Raw genomic sequence first — 23,309 nt, 5'->3', positions numbered from 1 at the left:
AATATATAATTAGACAATTTGAGGGCTCCTTTCAGCTTTCATACCAGAGACCGTATAAGAGGGAGCAAGCCCCCTCTCTCCAGCTCTCTGCTTCATGCTCCTGCTCCTCTGCTTCAGAGAAGTTTGTGATGTCACCACCTGCTGACCTTAAGCTGGGTTGTCCAAATGACTGGACTCCACAAGGTCTCCTCAGACCACTTCCTCTTTTTCACCCCCACTACCCAGTCCCATTTCAGACCCTTGTCTTCTCACAACTGAATAGTTCATAATAATCACCCCTTTCTTCAACAAGTCAACAGCATGGGGGAAGAGGATTTAAGAGAAATAACACATGCAGTGTGTGGACATGGTTTGGCTCTGAATTCAAACAGATCAGCTTTAAAAAAATTATTTTTGATGCAATCAGGAAAATCTAAATATGGACTGAGTGATGATACTGAGGAATCATTGCTTATTTTTGAAAGTGTATGAATGCCATTACAGTTATACAAAAATTCATTTTAAAAATGTACATACTGAAGTACAGATGACATGATGCCTGGGATTTCTTTAAAATACTTCAAAAGAAGACAACTGTAATTGAACAACAATAAAAATAAAAAAATAAAATACTTCAGCAGAAAAAAGGAAAGAAAATAGAAATGAAAGGAAAAGAAGGAAGCAAAGAAAGAAGGATAGATGAAGGGAGTGTGGCAAAATCTTGATAATGTTGAATCTGGGAGAGAGGTTTGTATGAGGAGTTTATCATATTATTCTACTTTTGTGTATCTTTGAAATTTTTCATTTCAAAAAGTTTTCACCCAAGAACTAAAACTGTGTCTGACACGTGGTGTTAATTGTGAGTATCAGCACATTGTCGTAACGACTGTGTGGCAAGCACAGTTCTAAGCACTAAGACACGGTGGCAAACAAGGGCAAAGGACTCTGCTTACAGGAGCTCCTTGCAGCAGATGAGCCATAGGCCAGAAGGAGTAAACAAGTAAAGAGGATACTGTTAGATGGTGATAAGTGCTATGAAAAACAAACTTCACGTGGGATAGCCAGGGAAGACCCACTAAGGCAATATGAGTGGAGACAGGAATTACATGTGAAGGGGGCATCTTGGCAAAGATTTAGGGGGCAGAGCCCTCTTGGCAGAGAGAGCAGCACATGCAAAGGCCTGTTCTGTCTGGGAGCAGCTACAAGGAGTGACACTGGTACAGGTGTAGAAGGAACATGGAAGGACATAGGTCGGAGAAGTAGACAGCGGCAGCAACAAGAACTTGGCTAAAAAAGTGGAGTCCCATGCTTGTCAGGATCAATGCATTCAGTAAAAGTCTTGCTTGCAATAACTTGAAAGGCAGACCAAGTATATACTGAGCCATAGCTCTAAGAAAAACTGGGAAATGAACCAGGATGTTAGTGTATGTTTGTTTTTCCAGTGATTGTAGCAAGATATTATTCTTAAGAGATGAGTTCAGGAAAAAGAACAAGTTTCCAAGAAGAAATGAAAGAAAATAGGGGGGATGTAGAAATTAATGTTTTTTTGGATATAGGTAAGCTGATTGCTTGTATGCCCTAAATTACAGAAAATAGGACTGAAAAAGGAGCCTTGGCTAGTGTGGCTCAATTGTTTGGAGCGTCATCCCATACACAGAGAAGTTGCCATTTCGATTCCTGGTCAGAGCATATTCCCAGTCAGGGCTCATGCCTAGGTTACAGAGTCAGGGGAACATGTGGTAGGCAACCAATCAATGTTTCTCACTCTCTCTCTCCTCTCTCCCCCCTCACTCTTTTCCTCTCCCTTCACCTTCCTCTGAAAATCAATGAACATGTCCTAGAATGAGATTTTTTTTTTAAATGCCTGTTAAAGGCTTCAGGCAATAAGCCTGTATAGGCAAAATTCCTGTATAAGGGGCTCTGTCCTATGGCAAACATCAAAATTAAAAGTGTTGTCTTTCCTACCCACGCTCTTTCAGATGGCCCCAAAGAAATCAACAGAAGTTGATAAGGAGGCTTGGCTTTGAGGAACAAAAAATTAACAGCAATAACAATAATAAAAGTAGGTTTGACAACCCTATCTAGGTAGGAACTTTAGCTTTGGTTACTAGCATGAGGAATGGATTGGAAGCAAGTAGCTCTAAAGGCTGTTTTAGAAGAAACTGAAATGCTGAAAAGCTTCTGCATCTGGCCTAATAAAGCCTTGGGCTGTTGGAGCCTAACACCACACTCAGTACCCCAAACTCATGCAGGTGGGAATTAAGCTGATGGGGAAATCTGTGTAGCCCCAGAGAGGCCTAACTCCCAGAATCCACTTCAGATGTGTCCAGGACAGAGAATGATCAAGAAATGATTTCCTAGCAACTGGAGCCAGGGACTCCAGAGTACAACAGACAAGGGAATTCCTCCAAGACAGAAAAAGGGTCTAATTAAAGAACTTTCTCCGTTACCAAGATAGGGGGGCTTCAAACACCTGAGTATCATTGCTGCAGATTAGGGACTTATGTGTGCCCCGTTCTTCCCATTGCCAAAAGGGGATTTTTATCCTGAAGGGAGCTGTAGTGGATTGGATAATGTCTCACCAAAATTCATGTCCATTGTAAACTTATTTGGAAATGGGGTCTTTGCAGATGTATTTAAGGTAAGGATTGAGATGAAATCATACTGGATTATGTTAGGCTCTTTATCCAATGAGTGTCCTTAAAGGAGACCAAAAACAATGCACAGAGACACACAGAGAAGAGGCCATGTAATGACAGAGACAGAGATGCTGCCACAGCCAGGGAATGCCAGGGGCCACCAGGCAAGTCAAGAAAAAATTCCTTAGAGTCTCCAGAGGGAATGTGGCCCTACCAGCACCTTGGTTTCAGATTTCTGGTTTCCGCAACTGTGAAAGAATAAATTGCTGTTTCAAGCCACCAAGTAGCAGTAATCTGTTATGGCAGCCTTAAGAAACGAATGCAGGGGTATACTGCCTCTTAAAGCCTCCACCCAAGAATGATACAAATGACTGCTGCTCACACATGATTGTTCTAAATCAGTCACTGGCCACATTTAACTGCCAGAAAAAGAGAATCTTACTTAATTTATACCAAGGGAGGAGAGAAAACATAACTGTAGAAAGATGTTTTATGATTATGTTTTGATATTGCATAGCATGGGCTATTGTCATTCATTTTAGCCATATATTGAATGGATAACAGTAGGGTACAGATAACTTGCTTTTAATTCATAGGACGGGTGGGGATGCCTACACATCATCCAGAAATCCTAAATTTTGAAATGAATGCAATGACTGAATAAAATTTGGGGCTAATTCCCTTTGGGAGTAAGTGTGTTCTATGTGTAGGAAGAAGAGTAAAAACAGATAATTGGTAACTATAAGGACATATTATGGCAGAAACTGCTAGCTCTTTCCCAAAAATCATTCTCTCCCTCCTCTGAACATAGCTGGAATTCACTTCCCAGTCTCTCTTGCAGTCAGCTGTGGCCATGCCATTGAGTACTGTCCAATGGAATGAAAGCAAAGAAGACACATGTTATTACTCAGCCAAGGCTTTTAAAAAGCAGGCAAACTCAAACCCTCTCTCCTCTTCTGGATAGATGAAGTTGAAGACAAGGCCTCCAGGGGTGGCAGAACCATCAGATGTAGAGGAGAGCCACCTACCAATCACAGACATTCACCTTGGACAGTTAAAGTAGTGAGAAATAAACTTCTATTATATTTGAGCCATTGTGTATTTTGGATCTATTTGTTATAGAAGCTAGCATTATCCTATGTACCCAGTGGAAGAGATAGGCATAAACATACGTGGATAAGACTTCTCATAAGGACATTTTAAGTTGGGAATGCCTGCTAGACATTAAAATGTATGTGTCAACCAAGAAGTTGAGTCTGGAACTCAGTGGAAAACTCAAGACTGGAGTAAACAATTGTGAGTCATCTAATCATAAAAGTGACAGAAGCAGATGAGATGCCAAAGGAGGAAGTAGATAGACAAGGTTAGAGGATCAGAGAAACATTCAGAGATCATCTAAAGAACATCCAAAGTTCCAGCTGGCTCCTTCATTCCAGAGGGAAATGAAGGAGCCAGCTATTGTGCCTGAGCAGCAGCACACTAGGTAGGAGATACCAGGAGAGTAAGTATTTCCAAAAGGAGCCAGTTATGTAGACAGCTGCTGAGAGATCAAGTAAGACGAAGACAGAAAAGTAGCCACTGTGTTTTGGAAGATGGAGTCACTGATGAGCTTGACAAGACAATTTCAAAGGGGTAAAACTCAGGACAGAAATGTTGTAAAAAAAAAAAAAATGAAGACAGTGTCTATACACAGCTCCTTCTAGAATTTGCTGTTCTAGAGGAGGATTTGGATGGTAACTAAAGGCGGACATGGGGCCAGGGGAAGGTTTGTTAAAATAGATGTTTTTTAGATGTATGCTGATGGAAATAATCAGGTTGAAAGGGAGAAATGGATGCAGCAGAGAGCAAAGTACAGGAGGAAAGAGCTCGGAAAGACATAGAAGATGAGACCCAGAGCCCAAGAGGAGTAGATGACCTTTCATAGGAGGATGGACACATAATTCATAAGACTTGTCACTATGGGTGTTACTTTATTGGGCTTCTTGGTGGTTAGGATTAAAAGCGGCCTCTGTCTCCTGAAGACAGGTGGGCAGAGAGTTGGGCTAATGTTGTGTTGTTCTTTTTTTTAAGTATATAACCTTTAATATATTTTTTCCATTACTGTTAAGTCCCTTTATACTCCCCTTCCCCCAGCAATCACCATTCTATTGTCCATGTCCATGAGCCCTTTATTCTTTTTGCTCAATCCCTCCACCCCTTAACCCCCATCTCACCAGCTCTCATCTGCTCTCCATCTATAAGTCTGTCTCTCTTTTGCTTGTTAGTTCAGCTTGTTCGTTAGATTCCATATTCGAATGAAATCATATAGTATTTCTCTTTCTCTGACTGGCTTATTTCACTTAGCATAATGTTCTCCAGGTCCATCCATACTGTTGCAAAAGGGAAAATTTTCTTCTTTTTTTATAGCCAAGTAGAATTCCATTGTGTAAATGTCCCATAGTTGTTTTATCCACTCATCTATTGGTGGATACTCGGGCTACTTCCATATCCAGGTGATTGTAAATAATGCTGCAATGAACATAGGGATGCTTATATTCTTTCGAATTAGTGTTTTGGAGTCCTTCGGATATATTCCCAGAAGTGGGATCTCTGGATGAAAAGGCAGATCCATTTTTAATTTTTTGAGGTAACTCCATACTGCTTTCCACAGTGGCTGCACCAGTCTGCATTCCCACCAACAGTGCAGAAGGGTTCCCCCTTCTCCACATCCTTGCCAGCACTTGTTGTTTTTTGATTTATTGATGATAGCCATTCTTACAGGTATGAGATGGTATCTCATTGTGGTTTTAATTTGCACTTATCTGATGATTAGTGACTTTGAGCATCTTTTCATATGTCTATTGGCCGTATGTCCTCTTTGGAGAAGCGTCTATTCAGGTCCTTTGCACATTTTTAAATTGGGTTGGTTGGTTGTTGAATTTTGTAAGTACTTTATATATTTTGGATATGAACCCCTTATCAGAATTATCAGCGAACATGTTCTCTCATTCTGTGGATTGTCTTTTTATATTGTTGATGATTTCCTTTGCTGTGCAAAAGCATTTTAGTTTGATGAAGTCCCATTTGTTCATTTTTTCTTTTGTTTCCCTTGCCTGGGGAAAAGTATCCAGCAAAAAATTTCTACAAGCAATGTCCGAGGTTTTGCTGCTTATGTACTTTGTGTCTTGGTAGTGTGGCCTGATGTAGTAGGTGTCCTGTGGAGTCCAGTGGCATAGTCTCCCTTATCATTCAAGCTGGGTACTTGAGGTGCGCCCTTTGTGTGGGCTGAATACACCCTCCTCTTATAGTTGAGCCTTGGTTGCTGTTGGCAGATCAAAGAGAGGGATTTACTCAGGCCATTCAGCTCTGCAAGGATTGGTTGTGACCACTGACCACCAACCTCTGCCCTTCATGGAGGATCAGCTGTGCGGGGGCAGGGTGGTGGTGCTCTGAAGTGGTCTGTAGCTGTCCACAGGGTGCCCCGGCCCTGAGGTGAGTCCGTGTGTGGGTTCCCCAGAAGGAAACTGCTTAGGGATCCAGCAGCCTCTACCACCAACTCAATCCCTGCTAGTTTTCAGAGCCAAAAGTTAGGGGGGCTTATCTTCCTGGCACTGGAACCCTGGGCTGGGGGGCCTGGTGTGGGGCTGGGACTCTTCACTCCCAAGATATCCCTCCCAAATTTTTATCCATGCAGGTGTGGGGCCAGCCTGTTCCATGTCTACCCCCCTCCTACCAGTCTGGATGGATGTGGTTTCTTCAATTCCGTAGTTGTCAGGCTTCCATTCAACTCAATTTCTCACATTCCTGAGTGATGGTTGTTCCATATTTTAGTTGTAATTTTGTTGTGGTTGTGCGAAGAGACGAGCCACGTCTGCCCGTGTCACCATCTTGACAAGAAACCCATTATTCTTGGTGCTTATTTTTTTGTTGTTGTTGTCCTTGATACCAGAAAAAGTGAATTTAATTCAGCCTGCTCTCAGCTGTGCTCTGGGGAATTAAGGCAAAAGTAAGTACTGGTGCTTGGGATAGGGTGTTAAGGAGGAAGGCTAATTGGCAAGAGATTTCTGAGAATAAGGTGAATCAGTCAAGTCAAATTTATGAGATCCTTCCCCTCCCACCCACTATCTGCTCCTGCCATTTTGTGACTTCCTCCCTTCCCAGATGGGGGTTTTATTAGGGAAAGCACTTTCCTTCCTCTGCCCAACATGTATGCATTTCCTTTTCTCACCACCTAGTGTCACTAGAAGCTCACTCTAAGCAGAAGACTGCTGTGATCTAGGTGGAGGGAGAAACAGGGTGAAACATTGCCTTTTAAAGAAGTGCTAAGAGGTGCTATGGAGCCAGAGGTGCTTTTTGCTCTGAGAATCATGACTTTGGGGAGAGTCATAGAATCTTAGAAGCTCAGTCTTCAGAAGGGTCTTCCAAACCTTTTAGTTGCACCCATTTGAGATGGCTGAAGGTGCCAAAAGGCAAAGAGAGGGACGAAATGATCCATCTTAAGATCACTTCCAGTCAAACAATCCTTAGACCCCAGTGCCCAAGGGATTGTATAATCCACTGTCTCCCAGGGAATTAAGGTGTTAACTTGAGCAGTCAGCTGTCAACCAGCCAGACTGGGCCTGTGGAGGGTTTGGAGACAGGCACTACATTAGAAGGACAGTTCTATTTAGAGGCAGGAGCTGATTTTAGCAACCTTCCATTATGGCTTTTCCAGGCTCTTAGAAGTTTCTCAGGAGGTAAGAGTTGTCCCATCGCCTCCAGGCTCCTGGGGTCCCCTCTCAGCTCTTGGTGAGCCACACTCTGTGTAACCCTTTTTTGGTCGCAGCCTGCTTCTCTCCCAGTGGCAGAGCTTTGGAGGAGCTGTGTTCCATCTGAGGTTGACCTTCCCTCGGTAAGGTGAGGCCCCATCGCTCCCTGGGGCTGGACCTGGCTGACAGCAGCTCCCAATGCAGCCTTTTAGGGATGGGAGAAGTAGGATTTGACGTGGCCAGTCAGTGGGGGAAAAGGTGGGTGAAAAGGGGTCAGTATAGAAATGTTGACTCAGGAGAAATTCTGGAAAGTCCAACTGAACTTTCCACCACGTAGCTTAAGGCCTTTCTTCTCTGGCATAAATCTGGACCACACTCTCCCCTTGTCCAGCTCTACCTGGAACAGCAGGGAACCAAAAGCAACCAGATGCTTTCCCCAGTCACTTTCCAGACCTAGTTGAGTATCAGGAGCACCTGCAGCCCGTACCCACTAGGTGGTGGCAGAGTCCCAGTGATGCCAGTGGAGGATGCGTCCACTCTAGACTCCCAGGTTCCTGGGTTCTGGCTATTGGGGCTCTTGCCTGGAAATGAATCTCTACACCATTAGCGCCTCTCCCAGGCCACCCCTGAGCTGCCCCCATTTATAACTTTCAGTTTTATAAGCACCACGGCATTTGGAAAGCTGATTCTCATGGCTTATACCTCAGTAGATGATTGTCCTGAGGGTAGAACGGGCAGGCATTGCTCTGCCCCATTTTACTGTGGAGGAAACAGAACCTTAGAGTGATTTTGAGATGTAGTCGAGGTCACACAGGAAATGGCAGAGGTGACCCCAGACCAAGGTCATCTTGACTCTGAACCCCAGGTTCTTTCTGCCAGACCCCAACTGCCCCCCTTCCTTAAGGGTTGCCCAGCACAGCAGCCATCAGGCTATTTCAAATCAAAGGAGAGCCTGCGTGTCTGATTCCATGGGTCCTCATGCTGCATCCCTGATGGTGCCCATCTGGTCTTCAGGATGCTGCCATGCCCTAAGTCCAGGGCCCAGCTTTACCAAGGGACAGGAGGGCACTCAGAGAAGTAGGCAGTGCCTGGCTGTGGGCACAAATGCACCCCAGAATAAGATAACAGGCAGGACACTATTGCCAGGGAGCCTGCAGCGGGCCTCCACTCCCCAGACTTGCCCAGGTATGAGTGGTAGAGGAAGGCAGTGGGGTGGCTAAGGTTTGACTTAGGGCTGCCCTAGGGACAGGCCACTGAGTATGAAGGAAAGGTCTAGTGCCTGAATTACCAGCAAATTCCGGGTAAGCATGTGAACGAGACAGAAAAAGCTGGGAGGTAGAGGTTTTGATTAACATAGGACTTCCTTCCTCATGACAAAGAGTAGAAGCTCTGAGATCATACAACCGAAAGGAGATTGGTGGATCTGGGTGGGTGGGGGCCAGGAGAGGGGAGGACATCTCTTTGACAGGCAGTGTGCAGAGAGGAAAGAACAGAGCTGCTGGAATTCAGTCTTGCTTCAAGTCTTGTCATCAGCACTGACAGCTCCAGGGTCACAGCCTCAGTTTACCCATCTGTAAAATGTGGCTGGTGCTCAGCACCTTGCAGGAGTTGTGAAAGCTGAAGGGAAGCTCCTGGTGGGTGAACTGGGGTGTGCTGTGTGCTCCCACTCTACTGAAGAGTCCGAAGCAGAGAAGGAGCCCTCTCCCTTGGGTCTGGAGTATGTGTGGACAAAGGCAATGATTTTGTCATTGTTGTCTGGCCCCAGGGACTCAGTAAGGGTAGCAGATTTGGGGTCTCTATGCCAGGCTGCCTTTCTGCACCCAACTCTCTGGGGGAGATGCAGAAGAACAGGGTGCAGCCAGCCAGCATACAGTTTGGGAGCAGCTGAAAGCAGTGGCTTTGCTATTAATGTAGTCAGTAAATAAATAAAGGAGGGCTTAAGCTTAGTGTACAGCAATCAGTTTAGAACTACAGGGTAATTAGCGCTGCAGGGGACTGCAGGGCGGAGAGTCAGGTTTAAATGAGTGAGTTCACTTTCATTGAGGCATCCCCCGGAGAGCAGAAAACACAGCCCAGAGAGGAACCCGCCCCCCTACCAGCCCAGGAGGGCCAAGGCCTGAGAGTGAGGATGGTGGGCCCAGAACTAGAGACTGCTAGGGGATCCCTGCCCATCTTTGTGTCTACCTGCATGAGCGCACGTGCACACCTGCACACACAGCAATGCCTGGGCAGGGCTCTGCCTGGAGGTGCACTGTCCTGTGTTGGGTGTTCCTCCCTTTGCACATGGCAAACACTGTTTAGGTGTCTCTGTGAACTGATAGGACACATGTGAGGGGAAGCAGGAGCGCCTCTGCTTCCATTTCTTGTGCAGCTGGTGACCTGCATGCATGTGGAGGTGCCTGAGCGGGCAGGTGATGGGCACAGGATTATCCAGTTTCACCATCCTTGGCAACTGCAACCTCAGCCCCAATACTAGTTGCCTCCCTCCTTCCCCACCTCTTTCTTTCATTCGTTTATTCAACAAAGATTTATTGGGTGCATACAGCGTGCCAGACAGCATTAGGATCTGGGAACAGGAAGATAATCAATAGAGTTCTTGCCCTGCAAAAAGCTTAAAGTTGGGGTAATAACAGTTAAGAAAGCAGGTGGTGATGTAAACTACAGCAACTCGTACCACCGCTCTGCACAGGAGGCCCCAGTGCAGCTAGGTGGCTATGGAAGGTCTCCTGAGAGAGGTAAGGCTGGAGCTGAGACCTGAATAATGAGAAGTTGAGATAACCAGGCAGAAGGGAAGTGAATGTGTGTGTCGGTGCCATTCCCACAAGAGGACACCGCATGTGCCCACAGTGGGGCAGATCTCTGTGTCTTCCAGCAACCATCTGTGGTCCAGTTGTCAGGAGCATAGAGTATAGGGTGGCCAGAGGACATGCAGGTGATTCTGAGACAAGGCTGCGTGGGGGTGAGCACAGGGGGTCTGTCGCCAGGGGTCTTGTGAGCCTTGTTAAGGAGTTCGAATTTCATCCTAATAGTAATGAGGAGCCACTCTGGCCCTTTAGTCAAAGGAATGACATGATGCTAATTGCATTTTTGGAAAATCCCTTTGGCTGCAGAGAGAAAGCAAAGTCTGGAATAGAGGGAGGTGGAGAGCTGGGGTTAGTGCTCCTCCCAGTCTTCTCTCCTCCTGTAGCTCTGTGGGGAGTCTGACAGTGTTGAACTGGATGGGGAAGGCCGTGGCCTTGGCCTTAGTGCCACACACATTTCCCTCTTCTCACACCTTGCTCAAGCCTTTAGTAGGTCTCTGCTGGCTCCCACCTTTGGGCAGAGGGGAGCCTTTTAGAGTGGCTGGAAGGAGAGCTGATAAGGGTCATATGTGACCCAAGTGCCCACCTGAACCCAAGCAGCCCTGGCCAGAAGGGACATTGTACGTGGGGAGGCTCCCACGAAATATCCTTGGAAACACATCCGGGAGGAATGTAGCCCTCCCCACCGGCTTCCTGACCCCTCTGCTGACCCCAGCAGAGTGCCCTCCTGGCAAGCCCTGTCCTGGAGGAGGCTGCCCACTGCTGCAGGGCTGGGGCAGAGGGCAGCTGTGGCCTGGGCTCAGGAGGGAGGGAGGAGAATGGAGTTAGACGGAGGAGCATTCTCAGGCTGGCCCAACCAGGGCCCCTTTCTCTCCATGAGATCATATCTGGGTCAAAGAGCACGTAAAGCAGGCAGACCCTGACGGCCACACAAAGCCTATTCAGCCTGGCCCCTATTCACTCACCTCCTCTCCCCCAGAGCCTGCACCACAGCGACCCCAGCGCAGTGCCTAAGCCCCAGCTTTGATGTCCAAGAACAGAAAACGGTGATTAAATGTTGTTTTAAAGAGGGAGTGCTCACTGCCCTCCCATCTGTCAAGAGAAAGCTGAGGCCTGAGGGGGGAGGGAGCGTGGGGGAGGGGCGTGAGGCCTGGGGAATGAGCAGGACCCAGAGAAGAAAGGGATGGATGGATGGGTGGCATGGAGGAATGGAGACAGAGGCTCAAAATCAAATCAAATGCATTTTTGGGAGAGTATTTTTTTTTCCAAGATGAGAAATGTGGGGAGAGAAAGAAAGAATGTGGAACAGAGACACAAAAGGAAAAGAAAGAACAAGAGAAATAACGAGAGAGAAAGAGACAGGAGTGGAGAAAGAGAAGAAAGATTAGGTAAAAGGAAAGAAGAGAGATGAAGAGAAGGAACAATGAAAGAGAAGAGTAGAGAGGAAAGGAGAGGAGAAAAAGTAAAGCCAGACAGAAAAGGGCTAGAGGGGCTGGGAATGCACCCTGCTGTTGTTCCTGGGAAGGGTTTCTAGGGTGGTAAGTGTAGCCCCAGGTGGTTCTCCAATCAGGGACCCCAGAGTCCTGCAGACCCTGGACCTCAGGGGTCAAGGGGGCTGAAAGGCTACTCTTCTAGCCCATGCCCAAAGCAGGCAGGGGGTCCAAAGAACGGGCCTTTCCTCACAGACTGCCATGTCAGCAGGGTGCAGAGTGATGGCTCCTGGTGACTCCCAGTAATGCAGGTCAGGCTGGCCCCTGAGCCTTGTTTCCCACCCCAGGAGGGCCCCTGCAGCCATCATGGCTGTGCTCCCAGGTTTTAGTGACCAGATGGATTACTTTGGTCAGAGCAAGGCAGGCCTTGGGCAGAGGCACTGCGCCAGCACACCTAGGATTGGGTGGAATTGGTTTTCCAGCTGCAGACAACAAGGGCAAAGCTCCCATCCCCAGTGAGAGGAAAGAAGCAAGGCCTAGAGAGGAAGCCTTGGCCCAGAGACAGGGAGAGGAGATGGCAGGGAGTAGCACCCGTCGAGTTCTGTGGGAACACTTTGTTTTCCTAGTGGTGATTCTAGGCTGGCGCCTTCACCTCCCACCTGTTTCAATCTCCTTTCTCCAGAGCTTGGCTGCCGCAGACCCAGGGACCTTAAACTGGGTGGCCGCTTCTTGTTGACTAATTTCTGAAGCTTGCTTAAGCTAAGAAGTTAAAAATGTCTCTATTAATAAAGTCCAGACAGAAGACAGTCTTGCCTCTGGAGTCCTGGGAAAACTAATGTGGTGTCAGATTTGGTTATAAGTTCTGACTCGGCAACTCACCAATTATGTGATCCCAAGAAAGTAATAACTTAAGTAAACGGATTTTGACTAACTAGAATGTGGCTAAGTAGCATATCAGCCTCCTGAGGGCAGAGGCTCATCTGTTCCATCCCAGCTGTGTTGCCAAGGCCTCTAACAGTAACTGGTCCAACATACTGAATGAATGCCTGTGTTGAAGGAATAAATGAACCAGTGCTTACTTCATGCATTGTATTGTACCAAGGATCAAATGATAGTACTGTATTTAACACTATTAAAAATTTTATTGATTTTATGCCCTGGCTGGTGTGGCTCAGTGGATTGAGGGCTGGCCCGCGAACCAAAAGGTTGTGGTTTGATTCCCAGTCAGGTCACAAGCCTGGCTTGCGGACCAGATCCCCAGTAGGGGGTGCACGAGGCAACCACACATTCATGTTTCTCTCCCGTTCTCTCCCTCTCTGCTCTAAAAATAAATAAATAAAATCTTTAAAAAATGTTTTATTGATTTTAGAGAGAGGTAGGAAGAGAGTGAGAGAGATCAAGCTGCTGTTCTATTCACCTATATATTTATTGGTTGATTCTTGTATGTGCCCTGACTGGCGACTGAACCCACAGCCTTGGGGTAACAAGATGACATTCTAACCAACCAAGCCACCTGGCCAAGGACCAACACTTTTTCTTTTTTTAAGTATTAGAAAAATATGTCATGGAGTGGGTATGTGCCTGGTAAATATGGCATAAAAGTAACACATAATAAGGCCGCATGTGTATCATCCAGAGCTTTCTCTTCCCCCACCCCAGACAGAAATCTCAGCTCCTCTACCGTTTTCCCCACCCAAGAAAAGAAAGAAAAGACAAACCGGGTTTTAAAAATGGGGACACTTTAAGCCAGAGACAACTGAATTAACTTTATTCTCTTCTAACTGCAGATTCAAGGTATACAACTGAACATTGCTATTTTTCTTATGAGACTTATAAATAAAAATACAAAAAATGTTCACTACAAAAAAATCTACTGTTAGTAGGATGTAAAAAATATTCTCTTTGCTATAGAAGGCACAAACTTCACTTAGTGACACATGGAGAGAGAAAAAAACCTGCAGCAGTAAATTCATTTTTTCTTTTTTTTTCTTTTTTAAATCTTGTCAGAACACTGAAATTACAAAGAAACGCATCAATCTACACAAAACGAAGGCAGATGCGGAAAGCTGCAACCAGGACCGCACAACTTTGAGGGAACTGCTTGGGGACTAGGACAGATATGACTGGCAAGCACAACGTGGGGGTCACCGGGCTGTGTCAGGGGCAGGAGGGGGGAGGGGGAGAAAGAGAGAGAGAGAGAGAGAGAGAGAGAATGGAACAAACAGAAATGAGAGGGGAGGAAGGGGAAGAGGGCAGAAGGGGGAAGGGAAAGGGAGAGAGAGAGGGAGGGGGGAGAGAGAGAGAGAGAAAGAGAGAGAGAGAGAGAGAGAATTTGTACAAAAAAGTAACCAGTAAAATTGAAGAAACAAAGTTGGGCAACCTCCTAAAATTAGGCTAAGAGGAGGTGCTGAGGTAGACATGAACTAGAACATCAATTAATTAAAAACACTATCTGTAATACAGAGCAATCGGACTGGCACTTGTGCTGTCACAACATAAGACAAGCCACAAAAACAAGTAACAAAACAAAACATAATACCCAAACCAAAAGGCTTCGTTTGCTTGGTCCAGCAGGGCAGCAGAGCCCTCAGTGCTATAATTTACATACATATATATATATATATATTTATCTTTATATATATGGGTCGATGTCAGAGTACACCACCACGGCTTCTTCACCTTACAAAGATCATGCATAACACTACGTGGACAAATTCTAGGACACGCACCAGGAGGCAGGTACCCTGTCAACAAGTGAGACACTAAGGACTCAGGGAGGCAGGGCTGCTGGCTATCAGTCCTGTGCGGCCTGTACGCTCTTTCCCTACCACCCTCCCCTGCCCCCTGCCCCCGCTAACACCCCAACCTCCCTGGTCTGTCTGCCACCCTTCTCCTGGCCAGCTCTGCCTTTTCCCTCCACCCATCAGTTTCACTGTGAAGGGCTGGTGTGGCTTTTTTTACCTCCTACTGAAATATCCAGATAAGTGCCGCCATGAAGCTCCAGGAAGGAGGAAACAAGATGGGAGGAGAGAAAAAAAATGTAACATAGGCCCAGGAAAAATGAACAAACAGTCTGATCTTTTCCTGCTTTACACCCTGTGCCCCCAGCTTTCACTCTTGTTGGGCTTTCAAGGAACTGGCCACAAATCTGCCCCCTGACATCCCTGACGGATGGAGTCCAGAGACCATCCCCACCACCACTCACTCCCCTGGAAGGAGGTAACCCAAAGGGCCTTTTCCCTCCCAGGCCTCAACACCTGGCAGCTAGCTGTACCAACAGCATCCTGAAGGGTACCACACACTTGTGAAAAATTGCAGCAGTGTTTTTTTTCCATTTTTCCCCCTAAACATGGGAAACTGTTCAGGCACAAAGATTAAACAAGCCCACATTGTATCCCTGGATTGTACTGAATCACGGGGTCTCCTAGCCTCCCTACCCACCCCTGCACCCCAGATCTACCTTCCTCCTATCTGTGGCCTCCTCCAAAGCAGCAATGATACTTACCATCTTATATCTCTCTCTTGCTATATATATATATATCTCACTATATATATATATATATGTATATGTATATATATATCTGTCTATCCTATATACACACATAGGATTTTAATGCTTTGAATGAGTGAAGGAGTGAACAGGGAAAAAGCACATTAGTAAGGGGTAAATGTCACCAAAACCATCAAGAGACATGGACTGGAGACATTTTTAGATGCTGGATAAGGCAGTAGTGAGTAGGGTTGTCAGCAGTTGGCAGAAACAAGAGGGGAGTAAAACCACTCAGATCTCACCTTCGGGGAGAGCAGCCTCTGCCCTCCTAGTCTCCTCAGCCCCCTTTGTCTGGATCTATCTAAAGCCTCCAGATACTCTCTGACTCTCACCTTGGCCATTAGGCTGGCCAAGGAGTCCTTGGCCAGGTCGGAACTGTATTTGTGAGTAGGAAGCTAACAAAGAGGCATGTCGGACTCTGTTTGGGGTGTCTGAGTCTTCATGGGGGTGCTGGGGGGAACAAAGCAAATACAGACAGAGAAGTCTCCCACCCAGTATCCTCCAGAAACCGTGCATCCTGACCCTCTCTCCTGCCTCCCTGTCAGGACTTCCTCAGGGACAGTGGGGACAGACAGGTGCTGATTTAGTACCATCCAATGCTGCAACAGCCGACTACCACAATACTGCATGATTTAACACACAACCGCACACAAATAACACACACACGCACACACACACAAAGGGATATCTTTTTGGTAGTGGTGGCAGGGTGGTTTTTTTTTGTCTTTTTCTTTTCCTATTCACATTACAAAAGGAAAGGGAAAGGTCCTGTAGAACTGATGCAGGAACCGACAAACGCTACAAAAATAGTACAATTTGTAAAGATTAGCTCAACCCTCTCAGCTTTTATGAACAGGGGAGGAGATCCAGGCTGCATGGGAAGGGTCGGGGAATAGGGTGAGGTGTCTGCTAGGTCTATGGAATAGTTTGACTTTTTTCCCCTTTCCCACCAAGGTTGAATGACATCTTGCTGTTAAAGTACTGTTTTCTGGGATTTACAGATCCCCTGAGGGCCAGCCAGTCCCCCTTTCTTCCCAGGTTGGGAGAGGAAGCAATAGTGCATAATGATTTCTTACAGATGGCTCCTCCCCCAAAGTTTCACTCTTTTCACATTATAGATACAACAACTGCTCTAGTCACATATTTCAAGTTTAACTGTTTTTTCCTTTCCAAAGCACTAAGTCATTATTACAATTGCAAAATAGCATCTTCCCTACTTTATCATCCCCAATCAACAGTCTAGTGACACAGCCCCCCCCCCCCAGTTAATATACCCCCAACACAATTTTTAAGGCCTTCAGATTTGGTGGGCAAGATTGCAGGGGAGGCAGGAGGGATGGTGCCGAGGGATGGGGGGGTGGTCACAGCAGCACCCATCCCTCTGACTTCCCTATGTTCCTCACAACCCTTCTCCCCAAACCACTTCCCTAAACCACTTTCTTAAAACTTAAGATAACACAGCCACAACTTTCTCAGAGAGAGAAAGGAAAGAAAAAAAAACTTTTACAAATAAAGCATGAGATGAAACGGAGGGCCCCTCCCACAGTGAACACAAATATTGCAAATGCGCTTTCCCAAAATCAGGGTGGGGAGACTGGGGAGAAGGGGAGCAGAGCAGCAGAACCAGAGGCAGAGAGGGGACAAAAGAACTGGACAAACATAAGAGGTAGCTTTCAGAAAAACAACACCCCCACCCCAACGCAACAAAACCAAGACTGGCACAGCACGCAGCAACCAGGAAAACAGACCAATTTTGGTAATGATAATGCACACAGAGGCGGGGCCACATAACCACAAGGATGTGAGCAACACAGGCCCCCAGACCCGAATGACCCAGCAAATTATCAGAAAGGGGGTCTTGTCCAGAGTGTTGCAGGCTGAACCGATGCTGGGCACAATGAGAACATGCCTGGGCAGAGCCAACAGGGACTCCAGAGGCCCCCAGTACACCACCCCTCCCCCAACCGCTGCTGACCCGGCCCCCACATGCAGATCCTGAGCACTTGATCCTTAGATCCTTCCCTTCTGGTACAGCTCCTTCCAGTGCTCTGGCATGGGGAGGGCCTTGGCCAGCTGATGGGTATTAAACCAACTATTAATTTACACAAGTAACAGAAAAGAACACCCTCCCCATTCCTCCAACCCCCAACCGAAAAAGGGATATAGGGGTTACAAAAGCTCATGAGGTCACAAAAAACTGAGGTAATTCAAGTACAATGTGCTAACAGGGGAACCGAGGACACAGAAAAGAACACAAGGCCAAAGCGCTTTCAACAACTCTTCCTCTTCCTCCTCCCTGTGGAATTGCAGGGAGGGCACTGTGAGCCAGGAATTCTGGGCCACCTTGTCCACCTGGGTTTTCCATTGAGCTCACCAGGTCTGGGTGGTTCAAAGGGTCCCCAGAATGACTCCGCAGAGCCCTCCCTTGGCCAGTACCTTGACCCTGACTCCTGGGCAGGTGTCCACTTCTCCAGGTGGAGGGTACCTCTGGAGACGGACATCCCCGTCCTCCCCTTGGATAACGAACCCTTTCATGGATTCCTTCTCCTAAGGACTGAACTCAGGGTGCTGGGGATTTGTGTCTGTGTGGTGGGACCACATGTATTTAGTTAGGTTTTTCCATGTGGAAAGCAAAAGCAGCTTGGCAGGAAATCTCGCTTAGGACAGGGCTTTCCCAGGGTGGGCTATTCTATTTGTTCTGTGTTCTCAGAAGCTAAGAGTGGGAGTAGGACTCTAAGGGTGGGGTCAGACACAGCTTCCTGACGAGGGAGCTGGAGAAGGAGGGAGACCCTGCCTGATCCATGGAGGCTGGGCACTCCCTGGACTTGGAGGACAGGGGTCAAGGGGAGGCAGGGACAAAGAGCTGGGGGACGGGCCAGAGCTGTGACACTCCTGAAGACCATGAGGGGACACCCAGATGGGGAAGAGCAGAGGAGCGCAATAGATGAACTGAGTGATGGGAAAGGAGGAGCCCTTCCCACTCCGATGCAGCCCCAGCCAAGGAGGGCTGCCACTTTGAGTGTCAGCCTGGCCCCACCCTCTGCAGGTCCCCACTTCCACCCCCAGCCTCCTTCTTCTGAGAGTCAGTCAGAGGATGGCGGGCAGAAACTGTTTGGTTCTGACCAGAACACCCATCACCTTCTCCCTAGCCTCCATTTCTCGATGTAAAAGGAGGGTCTGGGTAGAGGGAAGAAAAACACATACCACCATCTGAGCTGAACAAAATAACCTCCACCCCACTCATAAAAATCAGGTCAATTTCCAGCCAGAAGAGGAGGATGGAGGCCCCCGGAAGGGGCTGTGGCCAGGCTTCCAAGTCACCTGGAGCCCCAGAGAATCCAAGGCTAGACACCTATCAGGTTTCCTTTTTCTTCTTTTTTTCCTTATACATACATACATACATACATACATACATATGTATATATATGTATGTATGTATGTATATATATATATATATATATATATGGTTGTGTTTTTTGTGTGTTTTTTGTTTTTTTGTGTGTGTGCACAATCCTTCCTTGACTTCATCCTGCTCTAACTCTTCTCTTCTCGCTCCCACTTCTCTGCCCCCACCTGGCCTGGCTTCACACGTAGCACAGGTAGAGGTAAGTCTTCTCTATCCTCCAGTCAGGTGGGATCTCCTCAGGCTTGTGGCCCTTCATGTGCTTCTGCATGGAGGAGAGGCTGGGGCAGTACTCTGTGCAGATGGTGCACTGGTAGGGTGAGGCGCCGTTGTGCGTCCTCAGGTGCTTGATCATGGCAGAGTAGTCCCGGGACCGCTGGTGGCACAGCTTACACTCAAAGGGCTTCTCACCTGTGGAAGAAGGGCAGAGGGAGAGGCTGTGAGGGCCTTCACAGGGACGCTCTGGGCCCTCAGTCCACCCGTGGGCTTGTTGGAGACTGTCCCTCCAGTGTGGCACTTTCCACAGTGGCAGATTCCATCACCCAATAGGGTAGCCACTAGTCACATATGGCAGTTGAGCACCCTGAACTACAGCTAGTGTGACTGGGAACTACACTTTTCATCTTATTTTGCTGTAACTAATTTAAATGCCACATGTAGCTAGGCTGCGGGTTTGCAGCACAGTCCTAGCCCCTGGTTTTCCTCTCCTTAACTCTCCCAGAAGCACAGACCCTTCCTCTCCAAAGGAAGGAAATGGAGGTCTAGACAGGGCGCTGAAGGCCCACAGCTTCCTTGGGGATGGCTCTTCAGCAGTGCTTTCCAGGAGAACAGGGCTACAGATAGTGAGGAGTATAGATGGGGTGAAACTGAGGTAACCCCATCCTTCAAACAGGCTGCATCTGGGGCTTACTAGTCATCACATGAGGTACTGGACCCCACCTTCCCTCTGGGGCTCAAATGGGAGAGGGGCAGGAAACCTGGGCATGCACAGCCACAGGCTAGCTGTTACCAGACCTCCCCTCTGTTAGAGTCCCCTGGAGGCGAGCAGAGGGTGTGAGGGAACCTTGTTTCAATACAGTAATTAACTGGCCAGCCATCTCGCTATCAATACTCCTCCACACAGAGGCCCAGCAAATAATGAAGTAATGAACAGCCAAAGTGATCTAACTATTGACCTGCTATTTACAATAGTCACTGCCAATGCATTTAATGATCCACCTGCCAGGTCACATCCCTGACAAGGGGCTAAGGAAGCCCTGGGGATCTGGGGAATCCTCTGGGTCACTCTAGTGGTCAGCAATGAGCACCCCATCCTCTCCTTGAGGCTGATGCAAGAAAGCAGAGTTATGACAACATGTAGCCTCTGTTTATTGTTCCCTTTGCCCACTCCGACCCTCCCACAGAGGTCCCCTCTCCTCTACTCTGCAAAGCACAGCTATCTCCCCTCCTCCAGGGGGCCTTCCTAGTTTGCCAGAATCCACTGCCTCTTATCCTCGGAGGAAGTCCTTCTGAATATCTGCCTTTCCCCAGCCAGTGGTGTACTGGTGATAAAGTGGGGAACAACTGGTTCCCCCAAAAGCCTGGATTTGTAGCATTTGCCCAAGGCCACGTTGTGACTATGACCACCATGGCCAATGTTAAGAAACCAAGGTGACGCCACTGAACTTGCAATTGGGAAGAGATGTGCAAAATTGGCTTCCACAGCAGGTGCAGTCCAGCTCTGGCATTCCACTGCCCTCAACTCTGGCAGTTCTGGATGTAAGGGGACCACTTCCACTTGTCCTGTCCTCAGACCCCCGGGAGGACAGTAGCTCACATTTCTCTAATGTAAAAAGGAATGTGAAGTCCCACCGAAATGGTAAAACATTATACACACACAAGGTTTATTAAATATATCTGCTCCTCTGATCTCTGAACCGAACTAACTGTAACCTGCAGCATAACCTAACTCACCGCCCTCTAATTCTTGCTCTAACCATCAAGTAAGGAATTATCCTGACCTTCACTTCCAGCTAATTGAGGAAACCTAATTCAGGATTCACAAATAGACATGATCTGTGAACTATTGATATAGCTGCCCAGGGGACTAGTCTGGGCTCATGGAAAGGGTGCCTTGATTGATTAGCAATGTCTGCCTCAGCCTTGCAAGGGGCCAGTGGCACTACGGTCAACATACAAACCCTTAAGTACCTGTTCTGCTCTTTGGTTCTTACCTGGGCTTCTCTAGGAAACCATCTGTCCCCCACCCCAACCCCACGCAGGTTCCAGACCCAGCTCAGGTGTCCTCTCTGGCCCTCAGTACCTGTATGCACCCTATAGTGTGTCTCCAGCTGGTGCTTCAGGCTGAACTTCTTGCCACAGCCATTGCACTCGTAGGGTTTCTCGCCTGTGTGGATGCGTTTGTGGCTCTTGAGTGTGCTCTCATCCCGGAAGCAGCTGCCACAGAACTCACACTCATACGGGTGGTCGCCTGTGGGGACAAAGGGCTTGTTCAGGCCTTTGCTTATCCCCTGCCCCCACTTTAGGGGATAGCAGGGCACATTCAGGGCACCAGGAGGATGAGACTGCCTGCATTCACCACCTGTAAAAATGACATAAGGACGCCTAGCCTCTGCTGGCTCCCCCAGCATAAACAGGGAGCACATGTTCACACACGTCCATACTTTCCTCTGGCCCACTGGTCATCCATGGGTCACGGACCAGTCTCAGGAAAAGAAAGTCCATTTGGTTTAGTGATGAATAGCTGTCCCCAGAAAGCAGGCTCCCCCAAGGGTAGAGCAGACCTGGGGGCTCTGATAGCTCACCTCTCCGCTTCCGATGACCTCTTTCTTTCCTCTGGTCAGGGGCAAACATCACTCTGGGCTTTAAAACCCTACTTTTAAAAAGTCCCTCCAATTTGGGGAATGACAAGAACACTATTCCCCAAATGCCTTCTGCTCTTTTCTTCTTCCAGCTTTACACAGCTGTTCTCCCTGTTTGATTTCTCCGTCTCTCCCCAGCAGCTCGTAGTCATCCTTCAAGACCCAGCTCAAAAGTCACCCCATTTGGAAGCTTCTCTTTAGTTCCTCAGGCAAATGAGTTGCACTTTCTTCTCTGTCCCCAATGAGGAAAAAAACTCCAGCATTTTGTTCTTTTAGCAGTAGTAGTGTAATTTTTATGACACTTTCTAATTAAAATGGCCCACATCTTTGTTGAGTGCTCCCTACTGTACTAAGAACTTCACACAGATCATATCATGTAATCACTGCAACAATATTACAAGAAAGATATTGCCATTATTCTCATTTTACAGATGAGAAAAATAAGATGCTTAGAGATGCTTATACATAGTCCCCAAGGTCAAATAGCAAGTAAGTAGCCAAGTCTGCTCTGGTTCCAGAGCCTGGACACTGGAAACATCTCAGATTGCTAGCTGACATGCTGTACTGTGTCTACTGTCATGTGCCCGTGCTTCTAAACGGAAGCACCTCAAGGATAAAAAGGGAACTCCGTGCATCCCCACAGCCTCAGCACAAAACATAAGGACAACCCAGAGCAGACACTCAGGGATGTTGGGCATGTGAAACATGGGGAGAACTGCCCTTCCTCGGCCTGGAAGCTGTGCCCATCAGCCTCCTTGCTGTGTTCTAATGTCCCTGGAAGGTGAGCGGTTGGGTTGGGGTGTGGGGGTTAACCATTTTTCGTCTTGTACCCAAAGTGGGGGCTCTGTGGGATAAAAGGTGAAGCCTTCAGCTACTTATTTATTAGAGGAGTGAAGGCACAGACAATAAAGATAGATTGATCACCCCAGACTTTGTTCATGAATATTTAAGTACCGCTGATTCGTCTTGTCGCTGTAATTACAATTTCTCTGGGCTGCGTCTCCAACAACCACCGTTTGTGGTAGAGAACGGCCCACTGTATTTCACTTGTCCCCCTGCAGATGTGCGGGGCTGCCAACCGTGTAATGTCCTCTGCGATTCATACATTTTCTTCAGCTGCTGAAGGTTTAAGTCATCCACAACGACCTACGTTTTTTCATTATCCCCATGTCAAACTGCGCTCGTGCCTGGGCATAAATTGTCCTTCTCGTTATAGACTCGCATGCCTGTGCCTTCACTTCCTCTTTAAAATGATATTTTAGTCTCTTCTCTCAGGTCGCTACCCCAAGCTCCCCGTTCTTGAATGCAGGCCCCTGCACCCACATAAATTCTCATCTGTTCTGATGGCTCTGAAGGGTTTTAAAGGCTCTGTGGGGAGTGGATTCTGGGGTCTGCCCACTGGCGGGCTCTCTCATGGGTGAAAGATTTGCAGGAAGCACCGAGGGCATACAGGGGTGGGGAGAAGCAATTCCGCTGAGGAGGGAGATAGGAAAAAGCTCAGAGTGCAGAGCCACCTCTCACCAGTCTGTGGGGCACTGCCCTGGCTGAGTCCCTCACATGCAGATCTGGGGTTCTCAGCTCCTGTCTGCGCTCTCGCTGCCAGGGCTGTGCAGACTGCCTGCCCCAGCCGCCAGCCCCACCCAACCCAAGGGGAGGAGAGGCCCATGCAGACCCTGGTCCTAATTAGCTGGTGAGGTCGGTGTGTGTGTGCCTGTGCCGGCATGCCACTCTCTGTGTAGATGGCTGAGCACACAGCCCATCTGACATCCAGCTCCCCCTCCTTACTGAATCAGCAATGATTACGACTTTAATCAAGGATTCTGTATCCTCATTAAGATATAAATAAATAAATAAAGTAAGGCCATAGGAGACTTCAGCCAGACCGAGTAATTAAAACGTACACCGGCAGCCACCGGCTT

General features: G+C 47.6%; 1 protein-coding gene across 4 annotated transcripts in view; it reads right to left on the bottom strand.

The window, feature by feature from the left end:
* Positions 1-218: 218 nt before the first annotated feature.
* Positions 219-23,309, bottom strand: part of ZBTB16 (zinc finger and BTB domain containing 16) — a 203,351-nt gene continuing 180,260 nt past the window's right edge. For all 4 annotated transcript variants that reach the window (XM_053924524.2, XM_053924522.2, XM_024570825.4 and 1 more), the window contains 2 exons: positions 20,832-20,999; positions 219-18,940 (listed from right to left, as the gene is read on the bottom strand). In XM_053924524.2, coding sequence (XP_053780499.1) covers positions 18,711-18,940; positions 20,832-20,999 — 398 coding nt within the window. In that variant the 3' untranslated portion in view covers positions 219-18,710. The remainder of the gene's footprint in view (positions 18,941-20,831; positions 21,000-23,309) is intronic.

This window comes from Desmodus rotundus, chromosome 5 (assembly GCF_022682495.2).
Source record: "Desmodus rotundus isolate HL8 chromosome 5, HLdesRot8A.1, whole genome shotgun sequence".
Classification (NCBI taxonomy): Eukaryota; Metazoa; Chordata; class Mammalia; order Chiroptera; family Phyllostomidae; genus Desmodus; species Desmodus rotundus.
This window is presented reverse-complemented; position numbering and strand designations above follow the sequence as displayed.